The sequence below is a fragment of the Prionailurus bengalensis genome, chromosome D1, assembly GCF_016509475.1.
Source record: "Prionailurus bengalensis isolate Pbe53 chromosome D1, Fcat_Pben_1.1_paternal_pri, whole genome shotgun sequence".
NCBI lineage: Eukaryota > Metazoa > Chordata > Mammalia > Carnivora > Felidae > Prionailurus > Prionailurus bengalensis.
Genome location: NC_057346.1, coordinates 2,296,310 through 2,318,416, shown reverse-complemented (window position 1 = coordinate 2,318,416; position 22,107 = coordinate 2,296,310). Strand labels below are relative to the sequence as shown.

General features: G+C 46.2%; 2 protein-coding genes across 3 annotated transcripts in view; one reads left to right on the top strand and one right to left on the bottom strand.

Moving 5' to 3' along the window:
• The window catches only part of PDGFD (platelet derived growth factor D), a 221,633-nt gene that overhangs the window by 94,317 nt on the left and 105,209 nt on the right, over nt 1-22,107 (top strand). The window lies entirely within an intron of this gene.
• Nucleotides 18,487-21,357, bottom strand: DDI1 (DNA damage inducible 1 homolog 1). Its single transcript, XM_043579199.1, has 2 exons — nt 20,013-21,357; nt 18,487-18,707 (listed from the first exon to the last, which is right to left on the bottom strand). The coding sequence occupies exon 1, from the start codon at nt 21,355-21,357 to the stop codon at nt 20,158-20,160; it is 1,200 nt and encodes a 399-aa protein (XP_043435134.1). The 3' UTR covers nt 18,487-18,707; nt 20,013-20,157.

Genomic DNA, 22,107 nt, shown 5'->3' with positions numbered 1-22,107 from the left:
CTGAGCCGAAGTCGGATACCCAGCCGACGGAGCCACCCAGGCGCCTCTATTAAAATGTATTTCTTAGCCAGATGTTTCATTGAACTGTAACTTACACACAGTAAAATTCACCCCTTCTAGTCATACAGGCCACTTTTCGGCAGATGTCACCTGTTGCATAGCCATGATCACCATCAGGATACAGAACGTGTGTGTCACATGAGGATGTTACCTGGAGCTCCTCGGGTGTCTGCCCCTCTCCCACCTCCCTGTGCGGCTGTCCCTGATATGTCTTCCGCCTCTGCAGTTCCTGTCATATAGATGGACTGATGCCATGTGCCGTCAGGGTGTCCGGGCTCCCTCACTTAGCACTTGCTTTGCAGACCCGCAGGTGCCGTTGTGTGTGTCCATAGTTCGTTTTCTTGCTGAGTGGTTTCCCATTGTATGGAGATTCTGTGATGTGATGCCAGCTCTCTGTGTGGCCAGTGGCTGATGCGTCATTTTAGCCGTTCTAGCGTATGAGCTTTGATGTTACCTTCGTGGTTGTATTTGCATTTCCCCAAAAGACTTTCGTGTGCTCACAGGATCTCACACCCCTGTCTGTAGTTAGCGGTCTCTGCATCGTTTGCCCCTCTCGTAGTGGATTTTTCTTCTCATCGTTAAATCATAAAAGTTGTATCTGTGTAATATTTATCTTATGTAGAATACATAATATTTACCAGGTACACATTTTGCACATAACTTCTCCCAGTCTGAGATTTATCTTTTCTGCTTTTGAAATACGTTTCAGAGAAATTTTTAATTTTGATGAGGTCCAGTTTATCATTTTTTGTTTCATTTATGGTTCATGCTTTTTGTGGTATATCTAAGAAATCTTTACCTAATCTTTGTCTTGAAAATTTTCTCCTGTGTTTTCTAGAAGTTTTATAGGCTTTACCTTTGGGTCTATGATCCATTTTGAGGGTTTTTTTTTTTTTTTTTTTTTTAATGTGTGGATACCTTTTGGCTCAAGTACCATTTGCTGGAAAGACAAATTTTCATATTTTCATTTTCATATTTTGACCATCTGTGAATGGGTTGAAAATCAACCGACTGGATATGTATGGGGTTATTTCTGGACCCTGTATTGTGTTCCATACGTGTATATGACTACTTACATGCTAATACCAAATTATCTTGATTACTGTAGCTTGGTCGTGAAATCAGGTATTATTTGAATTTCCAGCTTTTGTTTTTCTTTTTTCCAAATTATTTTAGCTATCCTAGGCTCTAGGCCCTGTGTTTTATGTATAAATTAAAGAATCATATTGTCTGTTTTAGCCAAAAAAAAAAAATGCTGCTGAGTTTGATGGGGATTGCTTTGTTTCTATGTGGGAAACTATGAAGAATTGACAACTTCACAATATTGAGTCTCCCAACTCAGTGTTCTTTAACTTTTCTTACCAGTGTTTTTTGGTTTTCTGCATACAAATCTTGCATATATTTTGTTTGATTCATTCATAAGAACTTTGTATTTTTTGATGTCGGAAATTTTACAATTTAGTTTCCAAATGTTTATGCTAGTACATTAAAAATGCAGTTGATTTTTGTATGAGATCATTGATTTATAAACTTATTAAAATATAAATATGGACAGAAAATATTGTTTAAAATGCAATTTTTGATGAGTTTACAGAAAAACTGTCATGCTATTGAAGAAGAATGTAATTCCTAAAATGCATAATAGTTGTAACACCCCTCGACCGAATTATTTTTCACTCTCCTCCATAATTAATCAGAACTAGTATTCTCTTAGAATCTGAGAGTGTTGATAATACTCGAGAACATCGCTTCTCTGATGCTGAAATCCTTCCTCTGTCAAAGGGGGTATTTCCCCCCAAGGTTTGTGAGGTTAAATGTGATTAAATGCAGAGCACTTAGCACTCAGCAATGTTCCCTTTTCCTCACCTTCCTTTCCTGTTGAATGCCACGATAGTGTCCTAGGTTGACCGTGACAGATTACCACAAACAGCAGACATCTGTGCCTTCACAGTTGCCCAGGCCTGTAGTTCAAAGTCAAAGTGTCGGCCATGTCGGTTCCTTTCAGAGGCTGGGAGAGGATTCCGTTCCCGGCCTGTCTCCCAGCTTCTGGTGTCTCCCCACGATCCCCGCGTCCCCTGCTTGTAGCTGCAGTACTCAGTGTCTGCCTGGTCCTCACTTGGCCTTCCTCTTGGTCCCAGATATTTTGTTCCTTTCTCCTATAAGGACACCCTAAATCCATGACCTGATCCCAAGATCTTTAACTTAATTACATCTGCAAAGACCGTCTTTCCAAATAAAGTCACATTCACAGGTACCCAGGGTTAGGACTTGAACGTAACTATTCCTGGACACTCCTCAGCCCAGTATGAATGTCCAGACAAAGGTGTGTCTAAATAAGGGCATTGCTTCGTGTTAAATGTACACTCATGTACAACCCAGGTAAACCATACGGAAAAGATACACTTTAGACGCATGATGGTTTTACATTTGTACATCATCTGACATATGTACAGATGACTCTCTTTTCTACGTTTTAGAAACCTTTCGTGTTTGGTAGATTTTGTAGAGTAGAACTCGTGATCAGTTTTAGGGTAACAGGGTTTTTACCAAGTATATATCCACGTTGTAGATTAATCTCTTAACTTTGAGGTCGGAGTGAATAATCGGCTTCTGCTGGCTGATTTTATTAGGCATGTTATTTTAAAAGGAAAAAGGAAAAGGAAAGTTTAAATGAGAGGAGAAAGCGTTTTCAGTGGTGTTATTTGTGTGTGTGCTTCCTTACTCTCATGTGAAGGGAAACAAACATCCAAATGAAGAGAGCAAAGTGAAGAAATAGCGTTTCCATGGCAATAGTTCTTTCACGCTTGTGCTTCCTTCGTAATTTCTGTAGCACGTTGGATCATCTCACTTGACACCTGCAGAGAACTCAAACTGGGAAAACAACACGTCGATACCTGGTATGTCCCTTCAGTAAGAATTCTGGAAAGGTTTCTCCAAGTAAAAAATAGTTTAAACTGATCACACTAAAGGCGAGTTTCAGATTTTAAGAAAAAGAAAGTTTTGATTTATTTAAGCTTTCTCTTAATTTTTCAAATAGTACTTTCTTTTTTACTTTTACCCCTAAATATGGATATTTACCACGTAGTTCCAATTAACTTCCAGACACCATATTACCACATTCATATGTTATTTCTATTCCTTGTAACACACTTGAGTTCGAAGGATTATTAGTTCTGTTTATAGAAAAGGGATCCAAATCTCACAACTCAAAAAATGTTACTCATTTATTCCTTCTACAAATGTTTATTAACGCAGAGACTACACTGAGTGTCTAGCATACAGCAGCGAATAAGAATGAGCTAGAAGTGGGCAGGGCCAGGATTCAAACCCACGTCTGAGTTGGCTCTAAAATCTCCCTTCTACCTCTGCTGAATCTCACTCTGCTGGTGAGACTCTGTGTGTGTGTTAAACGTGTATGTGTAAATAAATATACGTGGTTCTTTGTGACCGTGTGATATATGTGTTAGTTCCTTATCGTGAATTCTTTGAAAGGAATTGCTGTTTTGTGTTACAATAGAGCAGGGATCCTTTCTCCTGTCAGAATTTGCTTTTGACCATACGTGACATTTGCGTCACAGCCCTTGGTAGGAGCAGGTAGTGTTTGTATTAAACATGTTAAGTTGAGGGGCGCCTGGGTGGCGCAGTCGGTTAAGCGTCCGACTTCAGCCGGGTCACGATCTCACTGTCCGTGAGTTCGAGCCCCACGTCGGGCTCTGGGCTGATGGCTCAGAGCCTGGAGCCTGTTTCCGATTCTGTGTCTCCCTCTCTCTCTGCCCCTCCCCTGTTCATGCTCTGTCTCTCTCTGTCCCAAAAATAAATAAACGTTGGAAAAAAAAAAAAATTTTAAACATGTTAAGTTGAAATAAGTTAAGTATGCCAGATGCTCTTTGCGTAGTGTTTTCTAAGGGATTCCTGCTGTTCTTAGTGGGAGCGGGAGCACGGGGCTGGGGAACCATCCGGTCCTCCTTCCCGAGACACATCCCTGCACCTGTCCCTTCCGCGCCCTCTGCTCGCCGCCAGGACTCTTGCCTGGTGCCGTGTCTGTCTTGTCTGTCTCTAACTGTTGCTGGTGGCTGCTTTCACCTGTCACCTCCCGCAGGTACCTCCCGAGGGAAACCGAACACGTGCCCTTGTGCCTTTGCCCTCCTGGCCCCTCCAGCGCCCTCCCCCTCTTCCTCTGGAACTAAAGCCTTGGAAAACGTCCTCCCCACTCAGCACCTTTCTCCTCTCCTGTTGATTCGTCACCACCTTGATCCCCTTCTCTCCGTTTCTCCTCCAAGTGCTGTCTCCAGAGACTTGGCCAGGCGCGTGTCCCTGGATCCCTCCTTGCCCACGTGTTCATTTTGTGTCTGATGAGGCTGGACGTTAGTTCACGTTTCTTACCCACTTCCCATACGTGTCTGTATTGCCCGCCGATCACGTTTGCCCGCTTCCTTGTTAGCGCTGCCCCATTTCATTTAGATTATTTAATGGGGAAAGTACATAATTTCCTCACTCTTTGACCAGCATCCATCCGGTGGAATGAAGACGCTAACACAGTGTCGCTGGTGAAGGCCAGCAGCGGGTGTGTGACCCCGTGCGGTGGGGGGCCTTGTGCAATAACACAGGTGCCATTTTCCGGGAGCCTCATTCCCGGAAACAGGACCCCTTCTTCCTCCTTTCCAGGAATCCTTTCCCAGCAGCAGAAATACAGTTATGAGGCAAACACGTAATGCACACGTGGTGGTGTTTGCTGCTGTGGTAGGTGACGTGGAGCCCCCTGGGGACCCCCGTCCGGCTCCGGTGTGGCATCTACACCGTGGATATCGCGGGCTCCTGGTGGGCTGGACTCCGGAGAAGCATGCTGCCTCCTTTTCTGCCGGCCTCCCTTCTTCTTCTGTGGTCCATGAATCTTCCTCCCTCATAACCATCTCTGTCTTGCCTCTTCCCGCACGTGCAAATCTCCCTGGTCTCTGTCGTGTGACAGAGGACAAGCCTCGGGAATTTGGGGCCATTGTTTCATCCACATTTATGGATTCCTCAAATTTTACATTGAGCATGTGTTGTGTTGGGTCTCAGCATCACGTCTCGTTTGATCTCTCTGGATTATGCAAGCGTTTATAAAATCCCGCTCTGTTGACTGTATGCACTTCTCATTCTGTACCTTCTGTTCCAAACTATGTACCAAATAACTGATGTGGCACACAAAAAGGTTACTTTTATGTGGATGTAGTTTAGTTTTATAGATGACTACACTTATGTCACAGATATAAATAATTTCTCTTCAGTTTATAGCGATTACAGCTATTTAACCCATTTTCATAGGAACAGTATACCCATCTGGAGCATTTTTGTAATAAGCTAATTGCAGTCTAAAAGCTCTTTGGGCAGCGATCAGTTTCTACAGAAAGGAGTTGCCATCTCATTTAAATTAAGTGAGTAAATAAAATGACCACAAATTTTAAAATACACATTTGTGAGAAAAACAGACACAGCAAAAAGTGAAATTTCAGTTATTTTGCATAGTGTTTTTACCCAACTATCTGAAGTACAAGAGAGAACAAAATAATGTCTCCTCAGAGGAAAATTTGTACTTCGTAAATGGGATCTCCACTTCTTAGTATTCTTTCTGAAAACTCTTGCAGTAGAAAAAGCACCTATTTTTTCCTCAAAGGCATCATTAGGAAATTGTTCTACTTCAGTTCAGTGGACTGAGATTTTTAAGAGAAGCTCACCATTCCAGATTTCATAGCAAGGGGGGATCTGGTCAATTAAATCATAAGCATATAAACCAAATAATAGTAGAAAGTATGACTTAAAATCCTAGCCTGGAAAATTACAATTAAGACCTATATTCTGTCTCATAAATTACTTCGCTGTGTTTCTGCCAGTGAATAAGAACATAGAAATTCTCTGCCCGACGTAGAATAAAGATCCCACAGAATGGAGACGTAGATGAAAACAGGAAAAAGGAAGATCTTTTCTGACTTTTTCTACAGGCTCCTCAGGACATTTCATAGAACAGGTGTTCATCCGTCCCTGATGTGGGTCGGTTACCAGTTGAGAAGCCGGTTCGTGAAAATTCTGGGAACCCGCCAGAAAGAGAATCAACTTCATCTGTCCATGTCAACCCTGGAGGTTGGATGGAAAACAAGTAGCAAAAAAAACCACCCAAAGTCTCCTCAATTCCCACTGCAATCCACTTAGCTCCAGATCATCCTAGCTAAGGAGTTCTGAAGATTCCAGCTCATCAGTCATTAGTGAATATGTAGTCTGTCTCGTTAGTAAAGATCACACTGTCGCTCAAGGGAATGTTTTCTAACAGTAGCATCGTCAGTTTCTTGAGTGATCCCTTGTAGTAAAATTAGCAAAATAAACTCTTGTGGGCTGGTCTTTCCTTAGGAGTTGTTATTAATCGGAAGATCCTAGGTTTTGTGGATTTCTGCTGGGTTCTGCCATGTTGTCGCCACTCAGAACTGGGAGGTAGGTCCAGGGGTGCTTGGAAATTAACGTGGTTAATTCACAAGCATGCTGGCCTCAGCCACAAGGAATGAATACCGATACATTCTTCTCAGCTAAGTGAATGAAGCATGGTGACAGAGCGTATGGTTCTGTTTAGGTGGAACGGACAGAACCCGTAAATCCATGAAGACAGACACAGACTGGTGGTTGCCAGAGGCTAGGAGGCTGGGGGCCAGGGAGCAGAGCAAATGCCGAATGTGCCCAGGGTCTTCTTTTCGAGAGGCGAAAATGTCTCGGAACTGGATGGAGGTGGTGGTTGTAACCACGGCGTGACTGTATTGATTGCCACTGGATTGGTCGCTTTAAAAGAGTTAATTTTATGTTACAGGGATTTAAGTCCAGTTTAAAATTTATACAAAAATGTTTAAAAGATTTTTTAAACAAACAAAAAAAAGCCCATGACTATTTGTATACTTGTGCTATGTTTGATTACACTCTCTAGATGCAAGAATAGTGCTTATAATATCTGGCAGGCATTTTTATTCAATAAATGTCAGTAATAGAACTATGGGTTGTCCCGGGAATCGCCATTGTAGGGGAGGAAAGCTCTTCTCGTTTCCCCTTCTAGGTTCTTTGCCTGGTCTAGTAATTAGACATAAGACAAATTAACAAGAGGAAAACAAATTTAATTCGGTACAGGTGGAAGCCCATAAAAACATGAGATGCGAACAAGTGACCGAGGAAGGCAGCCGTTACACCTTTTGGACAAGGAAACAGTAAATTCGCGAAGAATTGACAAGTCCAGGAAGTTTGGGCGAGGGCTAGCAAATGCGTAAAGAAGCAACAAGGTTTACGTATACAGACTTCTCAGCCCCGAATCCCCTATCTCTGGTGATGGGGATGCCGTCTATCCTCTTTGTACAAGGGGGGGTCCCTTTCACGTGGGAGATTCGGTTCCTGCTTCACGGGGACAAAGGAGGGTCAGGGTGTTTTTCTTATTACTCTGGCTCTTTCTTAAGTAACTTTAATTAAAAATAATCAGTATGTCAAAGTGGCAGATTTGGGGGTAGTATCATCCTCTCCCCTTCATCCTGCCACCCTTTAATATTGTGACCTGGGACTTTCCTCATATACCTCCGTTATCTCACTGTATAATTGCCTGTCTTGAATTTTCAGTCTTCCCAAGAACCTTTGTATTCACTTCTACTTAAGTTATTACCGTGATGTTGGCAGCTCGTCTTTGGAATAGCTCCTAAAGTGGAATCGTTTTGGAAAGCCTGGTCACATGCTGGCTTTCCTCCTACACATCGTTAATGAACGTGTCAACTAGAAAGGTCACTCACCGTGATGCCCGAAGCCCCCCGCTGATCATTTGAGCGGCATCTGATATATTGCCTTTAATTATTGCCCTGTCCTTGTCAACTAATTCTCAGTTCATGTTGGAGGCCTTGTGGTCAATACAATTAAAATTAATTTTTTCCGTTTTATGGTAGTGGGATGCTATTTAATGCCGTACTGGCGATACCTGAATACCAAACTTTTTTTTTTTTTTCCTGGCTGCTCCTGGGCCTGTACTTCTGTTTCATTATGACGATAGCTCATGACAGCGGTTTCCGTAATAACAGAGCGCTGGGTTTTCGCTTCCCGACCACCCTGTGCCGGCTGTCCCCGTTTCTGGCTTTCATCTGTAGCCTGTTGGGCCGCTCGTTAGTACCTCTCGGACCTGACCAAGTAACAAGGGCAAACCCAGCTTCTGCTTGTGTGGCCTGGCGCATGGCCCATTTTCTGTCTAAAAACTGCTCTGGGGGATGGGGGGTGTAGAGCAGTGGTGGTGAATTAAATGGGTGTCTGGTTCCCCTGATGCCGACACCTACAGTTACAGTTAGAGTCTCAGACGTGGGGGCACTGCTGGTTACATGTGCCCCCAAGGGTGGGCACTGGGGGCGCTTGGAGGGGTGGCCATTTGCCTTCAGGACTCTGGCGCAGGTGAACAGACACTGAGTACTCCCCGACCTAGGGTTCTAGAAGCTGTAGTCAACCCAGGGGGCCGCACGCAAGGCTGGCTGCCTCCCAGTGGGATGGGCCCACCACCTTCTCCTTTATCCTGGGGGCAGAGCACCCAGAGAGCACAGCACAATGGGTGCAGGAAACAGAACGTCCACGGCCTCTGTCTAGGGTCCCTTCCGTAGGTACAGCCTCTGTCTAGTGTCGCCTTCCGTCAGCACGGCTGGTTTTCTTTCTGATCCTGGACCCGGAATCTTCAGTGGGTCTTCGGGGTCGCTCCAACACTCAGCTACCTCTCTGACTAATGACTCTCTCACCCGTGCCCTCCCTCCTAGGTCTTTCACCAGCTCCCTGCCCTCATCTCAAGCTTGCTCATGGCCTTGCTGAGGTCGTTAGGAGAAGACAAGAGGGCATAAGCGGCCGTCTGCAGGCTGTCCGATCTGCCTGATGTGGTCCCAAGCCAGAAATTCCCGTTCTTCGGGCTCCACTGCCCCTCAGGCACAAGGATCTGGGTCCTGGGTTACCCTTGTTCTGTAGTTTCTTCATTTTCCTCCCCACCCTGGATTATTCTCATCAACATGTAAATATACCCAGTAACTTCCATAGTAAAACACTTGGTCTTGTGGCCCTTTCATCCACGATGGTGTGGCCCTCTTCCCTGGAAGAACCTCTTCCTGAGGGAGTTCTCAGGATCTAGCTCTCCCCATCTCCTTCACGCCAGCTGACTCCTGGACCTCCTCCGAGGAGCCTTTCTTTCTTCACCGCACCCACAGCGTCACTCCTGCCCAAGTCACCGACGACCTCCATCTTGCCAAATCTCACCTTGAATTCTCAGCCCTCTTCCTAACCTCTCAGTGCTGTGGGACCCCCTGCTCTTCTGCTTCCTTTGGCTTCTAGAGCCAAGTGTGATTTCTTTATTTCCCTCCATACAGTACCCACAGGTTTTCACTGGGGACTCTTCCACATAGGGGGTCCAGGAAGCTATAGTCGTCCTCAAAAGTGTGGCCCAGATTATTCATGTGTATCTTGGGAGACTGAAATAAGGCCGTGCTTCTTAATCCCTGTCCCTCACCAAGCAGATTTACCTGAGCTACATATTAGAGTCATTTTGGCCACCTGTTAGTGGACGTTATGCGTTTAACCTGACTGGTCACCCTCACCTCGTGACCTTGGCATTTCAGCTAAAGGATGCTGTATCGCTGCCCTATTATCTTAACTTCCTCCAGGACCTAAACTCATCTATTGAGTTGGTTGCCAGGGTTTTTAGACCTTCACAAAGCCATGGAAAGTTCCAGTGCACATGAAAATGTGAAACTTCCACACATGCCTTTCTAGGAGTAGCTCTACATCGAAATATGTAAAAATCAAGCAATTAACAGTATATTCTTGCTGTTCTTTGGGAAATTCTGCGGCATGAGTTTTTCAAAAGCAGTGGAGCTTGAGTCATGGTGAAGAGCTGGGTGCCAGGAAAGGTTTTTGCATTTCTCGTGAAACTTATTGAACACCTAGAGAAAGCGAGCGGTGTTGTTGTGCCTCGTGTCAATGAAGAAAGTTTGAGACCAGGCACTTAAGAGTCATTACATAATGAGGCTTTGACAATGGAGACCTTGCCATATGTAAACTCCTACAGTTTATCTCCAATCAGCGAGATTGTTTTCCGTCATTTCTGGCTTTGGACGCCAAGGGATAGCAGGTGGCAGGGCTTGAACCGAGATCTCTGTTTCTGTTTGACCCCAACTGCCCGTCTGTTGCTCTCACTTCATGCAGTTGTTCCTGGTAGAATACAGCTTGTAGCCCTGGCTCCGGGATATTTATATAACACTTTTCTTTTTAATTTTTTTTTTTCAACGTTTATTTATTTTTGGGACAGAGAGAGACAGAGCATGAACGGGGGAGGGGCAGAGAGAGAGGGAGACACAGAATCGGAAACAGGCTCCAGGCTCTGAGCCATCAGCCCAGAGCCTGACGCGGGGCTCGAACTCACGGACCGCGAGATCGTGACCTGGCTGAAGTCGGACGCTTAACCGACTGCGCCACCCAGGCGCCCCTATAACATTTTTCTTAACAGCGTTTCGCTCTAAACTTTTGGGGAGGTGGGTCAGAAGGGGAGTGATTAAACAGGGAGTGAAGAATGGGCCTCTTGGATAAGACAAGGTCCTTGTCCTCATGTTGCTGGTGCTCTATGCAAGTCATCTGCTCCCCCCACACCGGTCAGGTCTGTGAAAGCCACTCCTGTCACAGGCTCTGTTGTCCTTGCGGTGACAGAGGGAAAGGTCCCGCTTTGCCATTTGACTTTTCTTTGCGTTGTTTGGCACACTGAGCCTCAGTGGCTGACCTCTTTTCCTTGGAACCTTCTCACGCCTCTGCTTCCGTGGCAGTGTGATCGGCCGGTGGTATCTCCCTCTCCTTCCGCCCAGCCCCCAACTCTCTACAACTTTCTGCTGGATCAGGGGTCCCCCTGTGTTTCTCCCACCCCTCAATCACATCCTGGGCCAAGCTGCTGCTTCTGGACATCATCTGCTGTCCGTAAGCACAACTTTTTGTCCAAAATCTGCTGGTTTCCCACCGTGCAGTCCTACCTTATGTTCTGTTCAGTGCATCTTGTCTTTCTGCCAGTTACGTGGTGACTTAAAATAAATGTGGAGGCAACATCATTATTTGTGTTCTTTTTCGTCGTTTCTGCTCCTCTGTTCAGACAGTCCCTGAAAATGCCCAACCTGGGATTTACTTTGAGCCTTAAATTCATTCCATCACTAATCTTACTCTCGGGGTGAAAAATGGTATAATTTTGTCTTATCGGGGCTTTTTCAGGATAATCCAAGTTCATAATTATTTGAAATATTTATTTTGCTCCTATTTTCTGACATCCATTTCCATTGATTTCATTTTTATAGTGGGGTAAACATAAACCACTTCTAAGGGGTCCTGACAATTAAAGCGGCTTTCTCACCTTCAGTTGTATTGTGGGTTTTCTTGAAAAAATATTTAGGGTTCTTTCATTAAAGTATTTTAGTACTTAAGATGTGGTTTTCTTTTTTTTTTTTTTCCCAACGTTTTTATTTATTTTTGGGACAGAGAGAGACAGAGCATGAACGGGGGAGGGGCAGAGAGAGAGGGAGACACAGAATCAGAAACAGGCTCCAGGCTCTGAGCCATCAGCCCAGAGCCCGACGCGGGGCTCGAACTCACGGACCGCGAGATCGTGACCTGGCTGAAGTCGGACGCTTAACCGACTGCGCCACCCAGGCGCCCCAAGATTTGGTTTTCTTATGATATTTAAAAGGATTCATTTTCAGGGTGCCTGGGTAGCTCAGTAGGTTAAGCATTCGACTTTGGCTCAGGTCATGATCTCGCAGCTTGTGAGTCCGAGCCCCATGTCGGGTTCTGTGCTGACATCTCAGAGCCTGGAGCCTGCTTCGGATTCTGTGTGTCCCTCTCTCTGCCCCTCCCCCACTTGCATTGTCTCTCTCTCTCTCTCTCTGTAAACTAAGTAAATGTTAAAAAAATAAAAAAAAAATTAAATGATTCATTTTCCTGTCCAGAAGTATTTGATGAATCAGTTTAAATAGGGTTAGTTCTCTTCCACAAATAGACTAGGACATTCTCCTTTCAAGGTATATTTCGACATATGCTGGTAACACGGGTCGTCGATCATTCAGGCCCATTAAATCTGCATCCTGTTTGGAGGTGCCCACAGTATGCTCTTTCTCGTGCTTTCCATTAAAAATCTGGTTCCAACCCTTGTAGGGTGACCAGATGTTCTGGTTTCCCTGAAATGCAGAGTGTTGCCATGAGGTTAGACTGTTGGTTTTTACAAAGGGGGGATTCGGCCACACAAACCAACTAGTTAGATTGTCCTTGGAATGCAACAGTTGGCAACTTACCCAGATTAAAAGCACCCTAAGGATTTACTCCTTGGATCACTTACATTTAAATCTGTACATGTGAATATCAACCATGTTGTTAACTCAGAACGTATTTATTCTAATTATACAAGGATAATCCGTCTAGAGGCGCCTGGGTGGCTCAGTCGGTTAAGCTCCAACTTCGGCTCAGGTCACGATCCCCCAGTTCGTGGGTTCACGCCCCACGTCGGGCTCCGTGCTGACAGTTCAGAGCCTGGAGCCTGCTTCGGATTCTGTGTCTCCCTCACTTTCTGCCCCTCCCCTGCTCGTACTTTCTCTCTCTCTCAAAAATAAATAATAAAACATTAAAAATTTTTTTTAAAAAAACAAAGGTAATCTGACTATATATAATTTAGTCATACCTACCTTAAATATTTTATATAAAAAATAAATAAGAAGTCATACTTTCTCTGCATCAGCTTATTAATAAATGTGGGACTTTGTCCATTATTCATTCATATACTCTTTGCCTTGTACAAAATACCGAATACCAAAGATAACATTAGGAACAAGATCATTGTCGCTTTGGAAAATCCCAACACCTGCTAGATTTTCGTTAGTAACTTGGGCCCCATTCCAGGTTTTCACAGTCCCCAAACATTTGTAGAATTGCCATCTGGTTGGCCCGGAGAAGCCCATTTCTTATTCCCTGGAGGTTAAGTATGTGACAGTGTTCCATTCCGCTGACTCATCTCTAGGAGTTAACTTCTTCTGCCCACATTGCTGTTGTTCGTGGTCGTGTGAGCCCAGTATCTGTTGACAGCTGTCAAACTGTGCTGGGAGACTAAGCCTGCACCAGGAAGGAATTTGGGCACGGCACCACCCACCGCGGGTCAAGGCAAGAGCAGACCGCAGACTTCACCTTGAAGTTCGCCCTGAGAACTGCTTTGGTTAGCTGGGTCACCTCACCACTGAATGACTCATCTTTGAGGAGGGGACAGATTCTCCTGTTTGCCTGGCTGCAGCTCCAAGTACCGGTCGAGCACCAAAAACTGTTGCACATCCAGCACCGGGATAGTGGCTGACACACAGTAGCTGCTCGATAAAATTTTCTCCCAGAGATTCGGCCATGTTGCGGTCAGCAGCTCAGATCGGGCGCGGGAGACCATCCCCTGCACTGATGTTCTATATGTCACGAGTCAGCACCGAAAGGAATATTTTTTTTTGAATCATTTACTTGGCATTTTTTTCCAGCTCGCCTGACTTCTAACTTTTAAAGGCTCAGACTATCACATTTCCTTGTGTCTCTGCATGACACAGGACAGTGACTGGACTCTTGAAAAAATATATTGAATTTTTAGTGATGTTGATGCATGCAAGACATTGATACTTTCTGACTGACAGACTCACTGAATCTCTAGACTTGACATGGGTTTGAAGGGCGAATATGCGAATTAATGTAATTGTAAATGGGGGCGCCTGGGTGGCTCAGTCGGTTAAGCGACCGACTTCCGCTCAGGTCCTGATCTCACAGTTTGTGAGTTCAAGCCCCGCGTCGGGCTCTGTGCCGACAGCTCGGAGCCTGGAGCCTGCCTCGGATTCTATGTCTCCCCCTCTCTCTACCCCTCCCCTGCTCACGCTCTGTGTCTCTCTGTCTCTCAATAATAAATAAATGTTAAAAAAATTTAAATGAATTTTCCTCTTCATCTCAAGGTCCTTGCAACAAAGGGCTAGTAGAGTAAGATTTTAGAATAAGGACTGATGTTGTAGCATAAGAATTTGATGGCATTAAGTGATTACATTACCTGGAAAATGCCTTTGTTGGTCCTCAGTGTCTACTTTATTTGGTCACAGCATCCATATATCAGTTACCAGTAGAAAATAGACATTTTGCTCTCCTCTGGAGCACAGCCTGTGTGGCCTCGTATGGACGTTCACACAGGAGGAGTTTACCTTATGATTTTTCTAATGGTGTTCTTAAAATAAGCCTTACTGATTAGAAATAGAAAAGCTGGCTTGATAAAAGTCTTTCCTCAAAAAAAGAAGTGGGGGAGGGGCGGGAAGGGGCAGAGGGAGGGGGAGGGGGAGGGGGGGCCATCATCAGAAAAGAGTCCTTTGGGGTAATAAGAGAGGAAGCTGCCACAGGTGTGCCCAGCTCCACAGCCCGTCACATGGACCCTGTACCAAAAGCCACAGCGGGACTGCAGACCCTGCTCCTCTGATACGGACTCTTTAGAAAGTCTGATTCTGACAGGTGGAGCCAGATGTGCAAACAAGCGGGGGCACAAAAACAAGTTTGACTCAGGCTCCAAAGTGAAGACGTTTTCACTTTAAGTACCTGGCCGTGAGGAATAAAGTAGTGTGGACCTAACAGCCAATACTTAATCTCAGCCCAGTCCCCACCCACCTTATAAAACAGCACTTAAACCCAGGGAGATGTAGTTTTAAAAGCACAACAGAGGGGCGCCTGGGTGGCTCAGTCGGTTGGGCGACCGACTTTGGCTCAGGTCATGATCTCACAGTCCGTGAGTTCAAGCCCCGCATCGGGCTCTCTGCTGACAGCTCAGAGCCTGGAGCCTGTTTCAGATTCTGTGTCTCCCTCTTTCTCTGACCCTCCCCCGTTCATGCTCCATCTCTCTATGTCTCAAAAATAAATAAACGTCAAATAAAAAAATAAAATAAAAGCACAACAGACCTTTAGGGTTTTTCCCCCTCCCCTCGTCCCTTTCTTTACCTTTGTTGCTCTTCTTCGGTTTTCCAGGCTCTTGTCAGTCTCCAAGAACCACTCTGAATGTTAGCGCTTTAAATTTTTTTTTTTCAACGTTTATTTATTTTTGGGACAGAGAGAGACAGAGCATGAACGGGCGAGGGGCAGAGAGAGAGGGAGACACAGAATCGGAAACAGGCTCCAGGCTCTGAGCCATCAGCCCAGAGCCCGACGCGGAGCTCGAACTCACAGACCGTGAGATAGTGACCTGGCTGAAGTCGGACGCCCAACCGACTGCGCCACCCAGGCGCCCCAGAATGTTAGCGCTTTAACAGCGTCTTCCCCAGCGGTGAGTCCCAGATCACTGTCCAACCACTCCCTCAAATGTTTCTTTATGGAATGTTGGATGTCAGCAGTGACCCTCTGTACGAAGTGCCTTGTTCTCCTAGAAAGGCAGCATTTAGGGGCACCTGGGTGGCTCAGTGGGCTGAACCTCTGACTCCTGATTTTGGCTCAGGTCAGGATCTCAGGGTTTGGGAGTTCAAGCCCTGCATTGGGCTCTGCACTGACAGCACAGAGCCTGCTTCGGATCCTCTGTCCCCCTCCCCCCCCCCCCCCCCCCCCCGCCCCTTCCCCCTCACATGCATTCTCTCTCTCTCTCTGAAAAATAAACATTTTTTTTTTAAAGGGCAACATTTAATGCCTGCAGTGAAGAGGAATTATACATGCAGACACCCGTTTCTTTTTCTTTTGGGGAGTGGGTTTTCCCCTAGGAACAAGAGAAATTTTACGACCTGGTGCTTTAGGAAAAAAATGGAGGCCGTGTGCTCTCCAAATCTCAGTCATCAGTCTTCTGGTTTAACTGCAGCAGAACGCATTACTGGCTTCTCGAAATGCATGCTTATCGACAATAGTGATTTCCTTTTAGATAAAACGGGCATTTACATGGACGTTAGGTGAAACCAAGGGATTAATGGATTTCTTTAAATGGCTTGTCATCTTAAACAGGGTTAGGTCAGCTTCCTCAAGTGGCGTGCTTTATCCTGATTTCTAACCGGAAGAAGGAAAATGAAGATTTGTTCCTCGTTTTCCAGGTAGTACATTCCCTGTAGTCGATAATTCCCAACAGCAGACGCTGTAGAAGTCGTATGTTAGCAGCCTGAACTGTAGGAGAGGATGTTTGTTGTCCAGAATCAGTGTCGGTCATTTTAGACATATTGAGAGTGCACTCCGTGGCTTGTTTCTTCTTTTAAAAATACCCCCCGTAATAAGATTCATTCCTTCATTTGCACCAACACATTACACGTCCACCCTTTGTGTCCTCACTTGATCACAAGTCTTTCCCCTGGCTCTGCCAGGCTGTGTTCCCCTTGAGGTCTGGAAATAACTCGCACATGTCCACCTTTGTAAGAGTGTGGCTCAGTGCTTATTTTGTGGGTGTTCAGGAAATAATTGTTGACCCTCTTCTGTCCACTGCTCCTCTGTTGTCCTTTCTGCAGGTGGTGTTTAATTTCCATAGATTTTGTTTTGCTTTTGTTTGCAGAGCAGCGGGGTCATGTATCCGCATTTGGCAAGCATTCCTTTAAGCGGGGGGGGGGGGGGGGGGGGGGGGGGGGGAGCCCAGGTCACCAGTCATATGCAAATTCAAGATGAGACTCTCCGTCTTCCTTACAAGGCTTACTCATGTCCAGTAGCAAGAATCCGAGTTGGTGACATTTTGTGACAATTTTTACTGGTAGCTAGGACTCAAATGTGTCGCATCAAGGAGGTTGAAATCAGAAAGACCTGAACTCAGCAGGCCGGCAGGTCAGTTTTTTCACATTGTGGGTCAGGATACCTTGGTGAGATAATTAGTGGGACATGTCTAAATGTATTTTCTTAAGTAATAAAATACAGTTTTTCGAAGTAATAGCCTGGGAAAGGGTAAAACATTTCATATTATTTCAAGAATTTTTTTGTTTCGCAAAAATAGGCTTACGTGTGTGAGTGTGCACGTGTGTGTGCGTGTGATGTGAAACTGAGTCGCAATCTAAAATGTAGATTGTCAGGGCACCTGGGAGGCAAAGCGTCTGACTTCAACTTGGTCATGATCTTGTGGTTCATGAGTTCGAGCCCGCCTGGGGTCTGTGCTGACAGCTCTCAGCCTGCAGCCTGCTTCGGATTCTGTGTCTCCTTCTCTCTCTGCCCCTCCCCGCTATCTTTCTCTTAAAAATAAACATTAAAAAAAATGTAGATTGTCGTCAAGAAAGAGTTTAAAGAACACTAAGCTTTGGATATCTGAATGTTTCATTATTCTGAGCCTTGAATGTCTCATCTGTAAAATGCGGTTGTGACTATTTTGAGGATTTATTCTGAGGATTAAAGGCAGTCATACATGAAGGCACATTGCATAGCATCTAATTTACTTGATAGACATGCAAAAGATGTAACCTTTTCCTAAAACTAATCCATTTAAAATTTAATCGACAAGGATCTATTCATGTGCACACAGGACTGAGTCAGGATTTCGATCCATGAAACTAATTATTAAAATCCTATCTGATTTGAAAGACAGTGATGTTAAAAATTAATCAGGAAGGACACTGCTTAATTCATCCACTCTGCTTATTGATTTTTTCTTGGAGATCATTGCTTTTTAGCTCAATAAAAGTATTTTTAATTTATCAACCCATTTACTCAAGTAATATTTTTAGAAGCTAGAATATGTCCAGAGGAACATGACAGAAATTTTTACATGGGTCCAAACTTAGGCTGTGAGAAACAGCTAAAAGAATTAAGTTAAAACTTAAGTGACATTGGTTTCATGTATTCAAAGGATTATTTCATGCCAGAGAAATCACATTAATTACATATGTTCTTGGAAGAAGGAAACTTGAAGACCTATTTATTGGAAGTTATGGAATAGTAGAGTTCAGTTCAAAATCAGAAACAGAATTATACTTGAGACTGGTCCTGAGTCACTGTAGCTACTTTGGAAGGGATGTTCCTCCAAGAAGGCAAGGTGGGTATGTTGGGATGTGATATCATGCAAACTACCTTTTAAAGATCTGATGTTTTTCAGGTTGGTTTTTATGGGTGAGACATCCTGATAGGCCAAATACTAAAATTTTATGTCGAGCATTTCCACATGACATGCACTCAGGACACTCGGACCTGAAAACAGAACCCTGTAGAAACTGCTGAGCAGTGTGCTTATTTTTTTTTTAATGTTTATTTTTGAGAGAGAGAGTGAGAGAGAGAGTATGTGTGTGAGCAGTGGAGGGGCCGAGAGAGAGGGGGACAGAGGATGCCAAGCAGGCTCCTCACTGGCAGCAGCAAACCCGACGCGGAGCTCGAACTCACAAACCGTGAGATCCTGACCTGAGCCAAAGTTGGACGCTCAACTGACTGAGCTCCCCAGGCGCCCTGGAACACGCATATTTTTATCAGTGAAGGATTCATTGTATTTATTCAGTCAGTTTTCATCACAGGCATTTAATTGATTATCCCTGACTTTACTCTGAATTTCTTCCTTTTGTTAGTTACGTTTGCTGAGTACTTAGGAGCAAAAGTAGAGAAGAGGTCTGTCCATTGCTCATTTTTAGCAGTTCAGTGGATGCTGCCGTTGGCACGAATGCAGACAAGGTTGAGGCATCTGAGCATGGGAACATCTATTAAGAAGAAAACAGGCAGTGAACAGGTGTCTGGAAGGAAGAGGTGACTCTTTAGAAATAAGATGGTTGGTATCACCAAGCAGCCAACCAAGAAAGGCATATGGTGATGACAGGGAGCGTTTTGTTTTCCTGTAACTTTTGGGAAATGCTTTCAGTGGCTTTAGATTTTGTTGGGAAATTTTAATTTAATGTAAAGAATTCCCTAGATCATAATGAAGCCCGGGCACCTGACAATGGCTCTCTGCTCCAAAGTGATTTATTGATGAGAAATCTGAGTTGTGTCAGATGTGAACCGATATGCCTAAGTACCATTGAGCTAGAATCAGAACATGTATTTCTTGACTTAGAATCTACTGTTCTTTTTTTTTAATATATATTTATTTTTGGCAGAGTGTAAGTGGGGAAAGGGCAGAGAGAGGGGCACAGAGGATCCAAAATGGGCTCTGCGCTGACAGGCGCACAGCAGCAAGCCCGATGTGGGGATTCAAACTCATGAACTATGAGATCATGACCTGAACCAAAAATAGAAGTTCAAACGACTGAGCCACCCAGGCACCCCTAAAACAGAGGGTTTTGGGGGGTTTTTTGTTAGGTGATTTAGTTGAAATGAGTATTAAGGGATGTGGTCCACTGCCTGCTCCTACCTCCCACTGGCCCCACAGCACAACCACTAGCCTTCCAAGTTGCACCATATAATTAAATTTAAAAAATCTACTTGCTGGCCTTCATTTTATGACCAGGGTTTCTTTGAATGCAAGGGAAAGGGGGCATTATTTTAGACTTCCTAGGAGAAAATTCCATTTTCTCAAATGTGGCAAAACAGCCTTTAGGGGCAGAGTGCAGTGAGCATGATTCCAGGGGAGTCCGCTGGAAGGGAAGATGTAGAATATGAGGAAATCTGCCTTTCTACTGTCCAAAACAGACATTTGTAAGTATTAATCAACTTCAGAGTGTAACTGGCTCACCATTTCTAAGACTTTTCCCAAAGAAAACAACATCTGTGAAAATAGACCTATTTCTCTTAATGTAAATAGTTGTTAGTGCTGATTGGAAATTGTTTTGTTACAGATGTTCTGTGGGGTCTGTAGCGATGGCTCTTTCTAGGGAATGAGCCAACAGCATGTGGTTTAGACGAGCCACCCCGCGATCTGATAGGACAGTGTCTCTAAAGGAGGAGATTGATTTTCTTTGATGGATTCTCTGGAAATCACGTGGGACCTCCAGAGCCTTCCTGGGCTGAGGCTCAGTGACGTTGGGATAAGGGAATGGATGAGGGGCTAAGATCAAGCAATCATGACTTACACAGTGATGGATCTCAGAAGGTAGTGCCGAAGCCAGGTTTGGTTGTTACTGATGTTTTTAATGATTACATGGCCAGTGAGCTCATATTTTAGAATTTCCCGGGACCTGAGGCTCCCTCAAGGTGGTGGCATATTTATAACCCATTTCAGTGCTTTTTCCATCCTAAATCCTTGACCGAACGCTTAATAGTGTCCACTGCTTCCTTGTCTGAAGACTCTTCTTGCCCAGCACCGCTCACCAGCTTGGCACACAGGGGTAACTCCCCCTCGGGAAGGAAGGAAGTCTGCGTGCCCGTGGTGCCGATCACCAGCACGTTTTTCTTCAAGTCGATGGAACACTGATGTCTCCTGAGCATGTCCAGCCCGAGAAGCATGTCCATGGGCTGGTCCTCGAGGATAGAGAACGAGCACTGAAGGAAATCCCCTTCGATCTGAATCTGAGCCAGATGGACCCGGCCCATGATCCTCTGTGTGCCCACCCCCTTGGCGATGCCAGCCCAGCGCCGGTCCACCAGCCGGATGATATTGCACCTCTCGGCACAAGCCTGGCTCATGATGGTCATCTGGGCCCCCGAGTCCACAAAGGCCTTCAGAGGGTGCCCGTTGACTTTGCAGTTGATGTAGAGCATGGCCACTTGCCCGAAACTCTCCGGGGCCTCCTCCATCGCTATGTTCATGTTCTCCTCGATGTTCTGCTGCCGGATCTCTTCCTCGATTCTGGCCTGAGCTTCCAAGTCGAACGGGTCCGCGGAGTAGAGACGAAGCCTCTCCTGCTCCCGCAGGGCCCTCTCCCTCTGCTGCTCCATCAGGACGCGCGAAAACGTCTCGAGGCTCCCACCGAGCAGGGCCTCGGCCAGGCGGGGGTTGCGCTCCTTCAGCAGCGACAGGTCGTGGGGGCTGGACAGCAGCATGCTCCGAATCAGCACGGGGCTGTCCACGCTCTGTGCGGACACCCTCTTCTCCCCGGAGCTGAGGCCGCGGGGCTGCACCCGGCGCTGCAGGTGCTGCGGGGGGTGCTGCTGGCGGCCGCCCGACGTGCCCGGCTCTGCCGGCCCGGCCAGCTCCACGTGGGGCAGGCTGGCGGTGCGGCCCGGCGTCCGGGACCCCGCGCTCTCCTTCTGCAGCAACACCACCACGTCACCGTCGCGGAGGCCGTAGGAGCCCAGCGAGCTGTGGTCGTCGGCCAGGACCTGCTCCATGTGGATGATCTGGATCTCGTCGGCGGGGACCCCCGACTCCAGCTCGCACAGGACGCGGAAGTCGTGCAGCTCGAAGTCAGGGCTGACCTGGAGGGAGAAGGTCGCCTCCGACAGGTCCCTCCGCACACAGTACACGGTGACCAGCATGGCATGGGCCCCGGGTCGGCGCAGGGGATCGGCCGCGTGGCGGGCTCACCGGTGTCCTCCCCTGGTGCCCCGGCTCTCGTTCATTCGCTTGTCGGGGAGGCCCAGCTGCTCACCAGCCCCACGGAACCTCGAGGGCACGTGTGTGTTCCAGACCCCGTTTGTGTGGTGCTGCTTGGAACTTGGAACGCCCGCTCCCCCAGAAGCCAGGTCTCTCCGGTCCCGCCGCGTGGTTCCCAGGCCAGCCCTTCCAGCCCTGCCCATCCATCCTCTGGGAATGATGAGCTCTTCCCGAATAGCAGGGAAAGGTTTCATTGGGGCCCTCTGAGAGCTATAGTCTGTGTGCTCTTCGTCACTCTGCAGGCAGGGAGTGCGGGTCGCCTCCACGGCCAGCATCTCCCTGTGTGCCTGGGGCAAAAGACAGGGGTCAGACTCAGTGCCTGAGCTCGGGGTGGGGTGGGGGTCAGACTCGGTGCCTGAGCTCCATGACCTCACGCTCTCGGGGGGGGCTCGATGGTGAACGGGGAAATCGCAGTACTGGAGGCAAGGGCTTCTGCTGAGACACGTTGAGCTCCAGAGGAGAGACCAGGCAGGTCCTGACGGATGCACATTTTCCATTGGAAAAATGGTGAGAGTCACTCCGGACGAAAAGAATTAAAAAAGCCAGAATTCATGACGCGGCCTGCTTTCTGTCCAGGGACGTGAGCCATCCAACATAATAGCAGAAATTTGTACGTGGTTTCGAGTGGCAGG

Bases quoted from the DNA above. Each gene is read 5' to 3' on its own strand.
- DDI1 (XM_043579199.1), bottom strand. From the start codon at position 21,357: ATGCTGGTCACCGTGTACTGTGTGCGGAGGGACCTGTCGGAGGCGACC.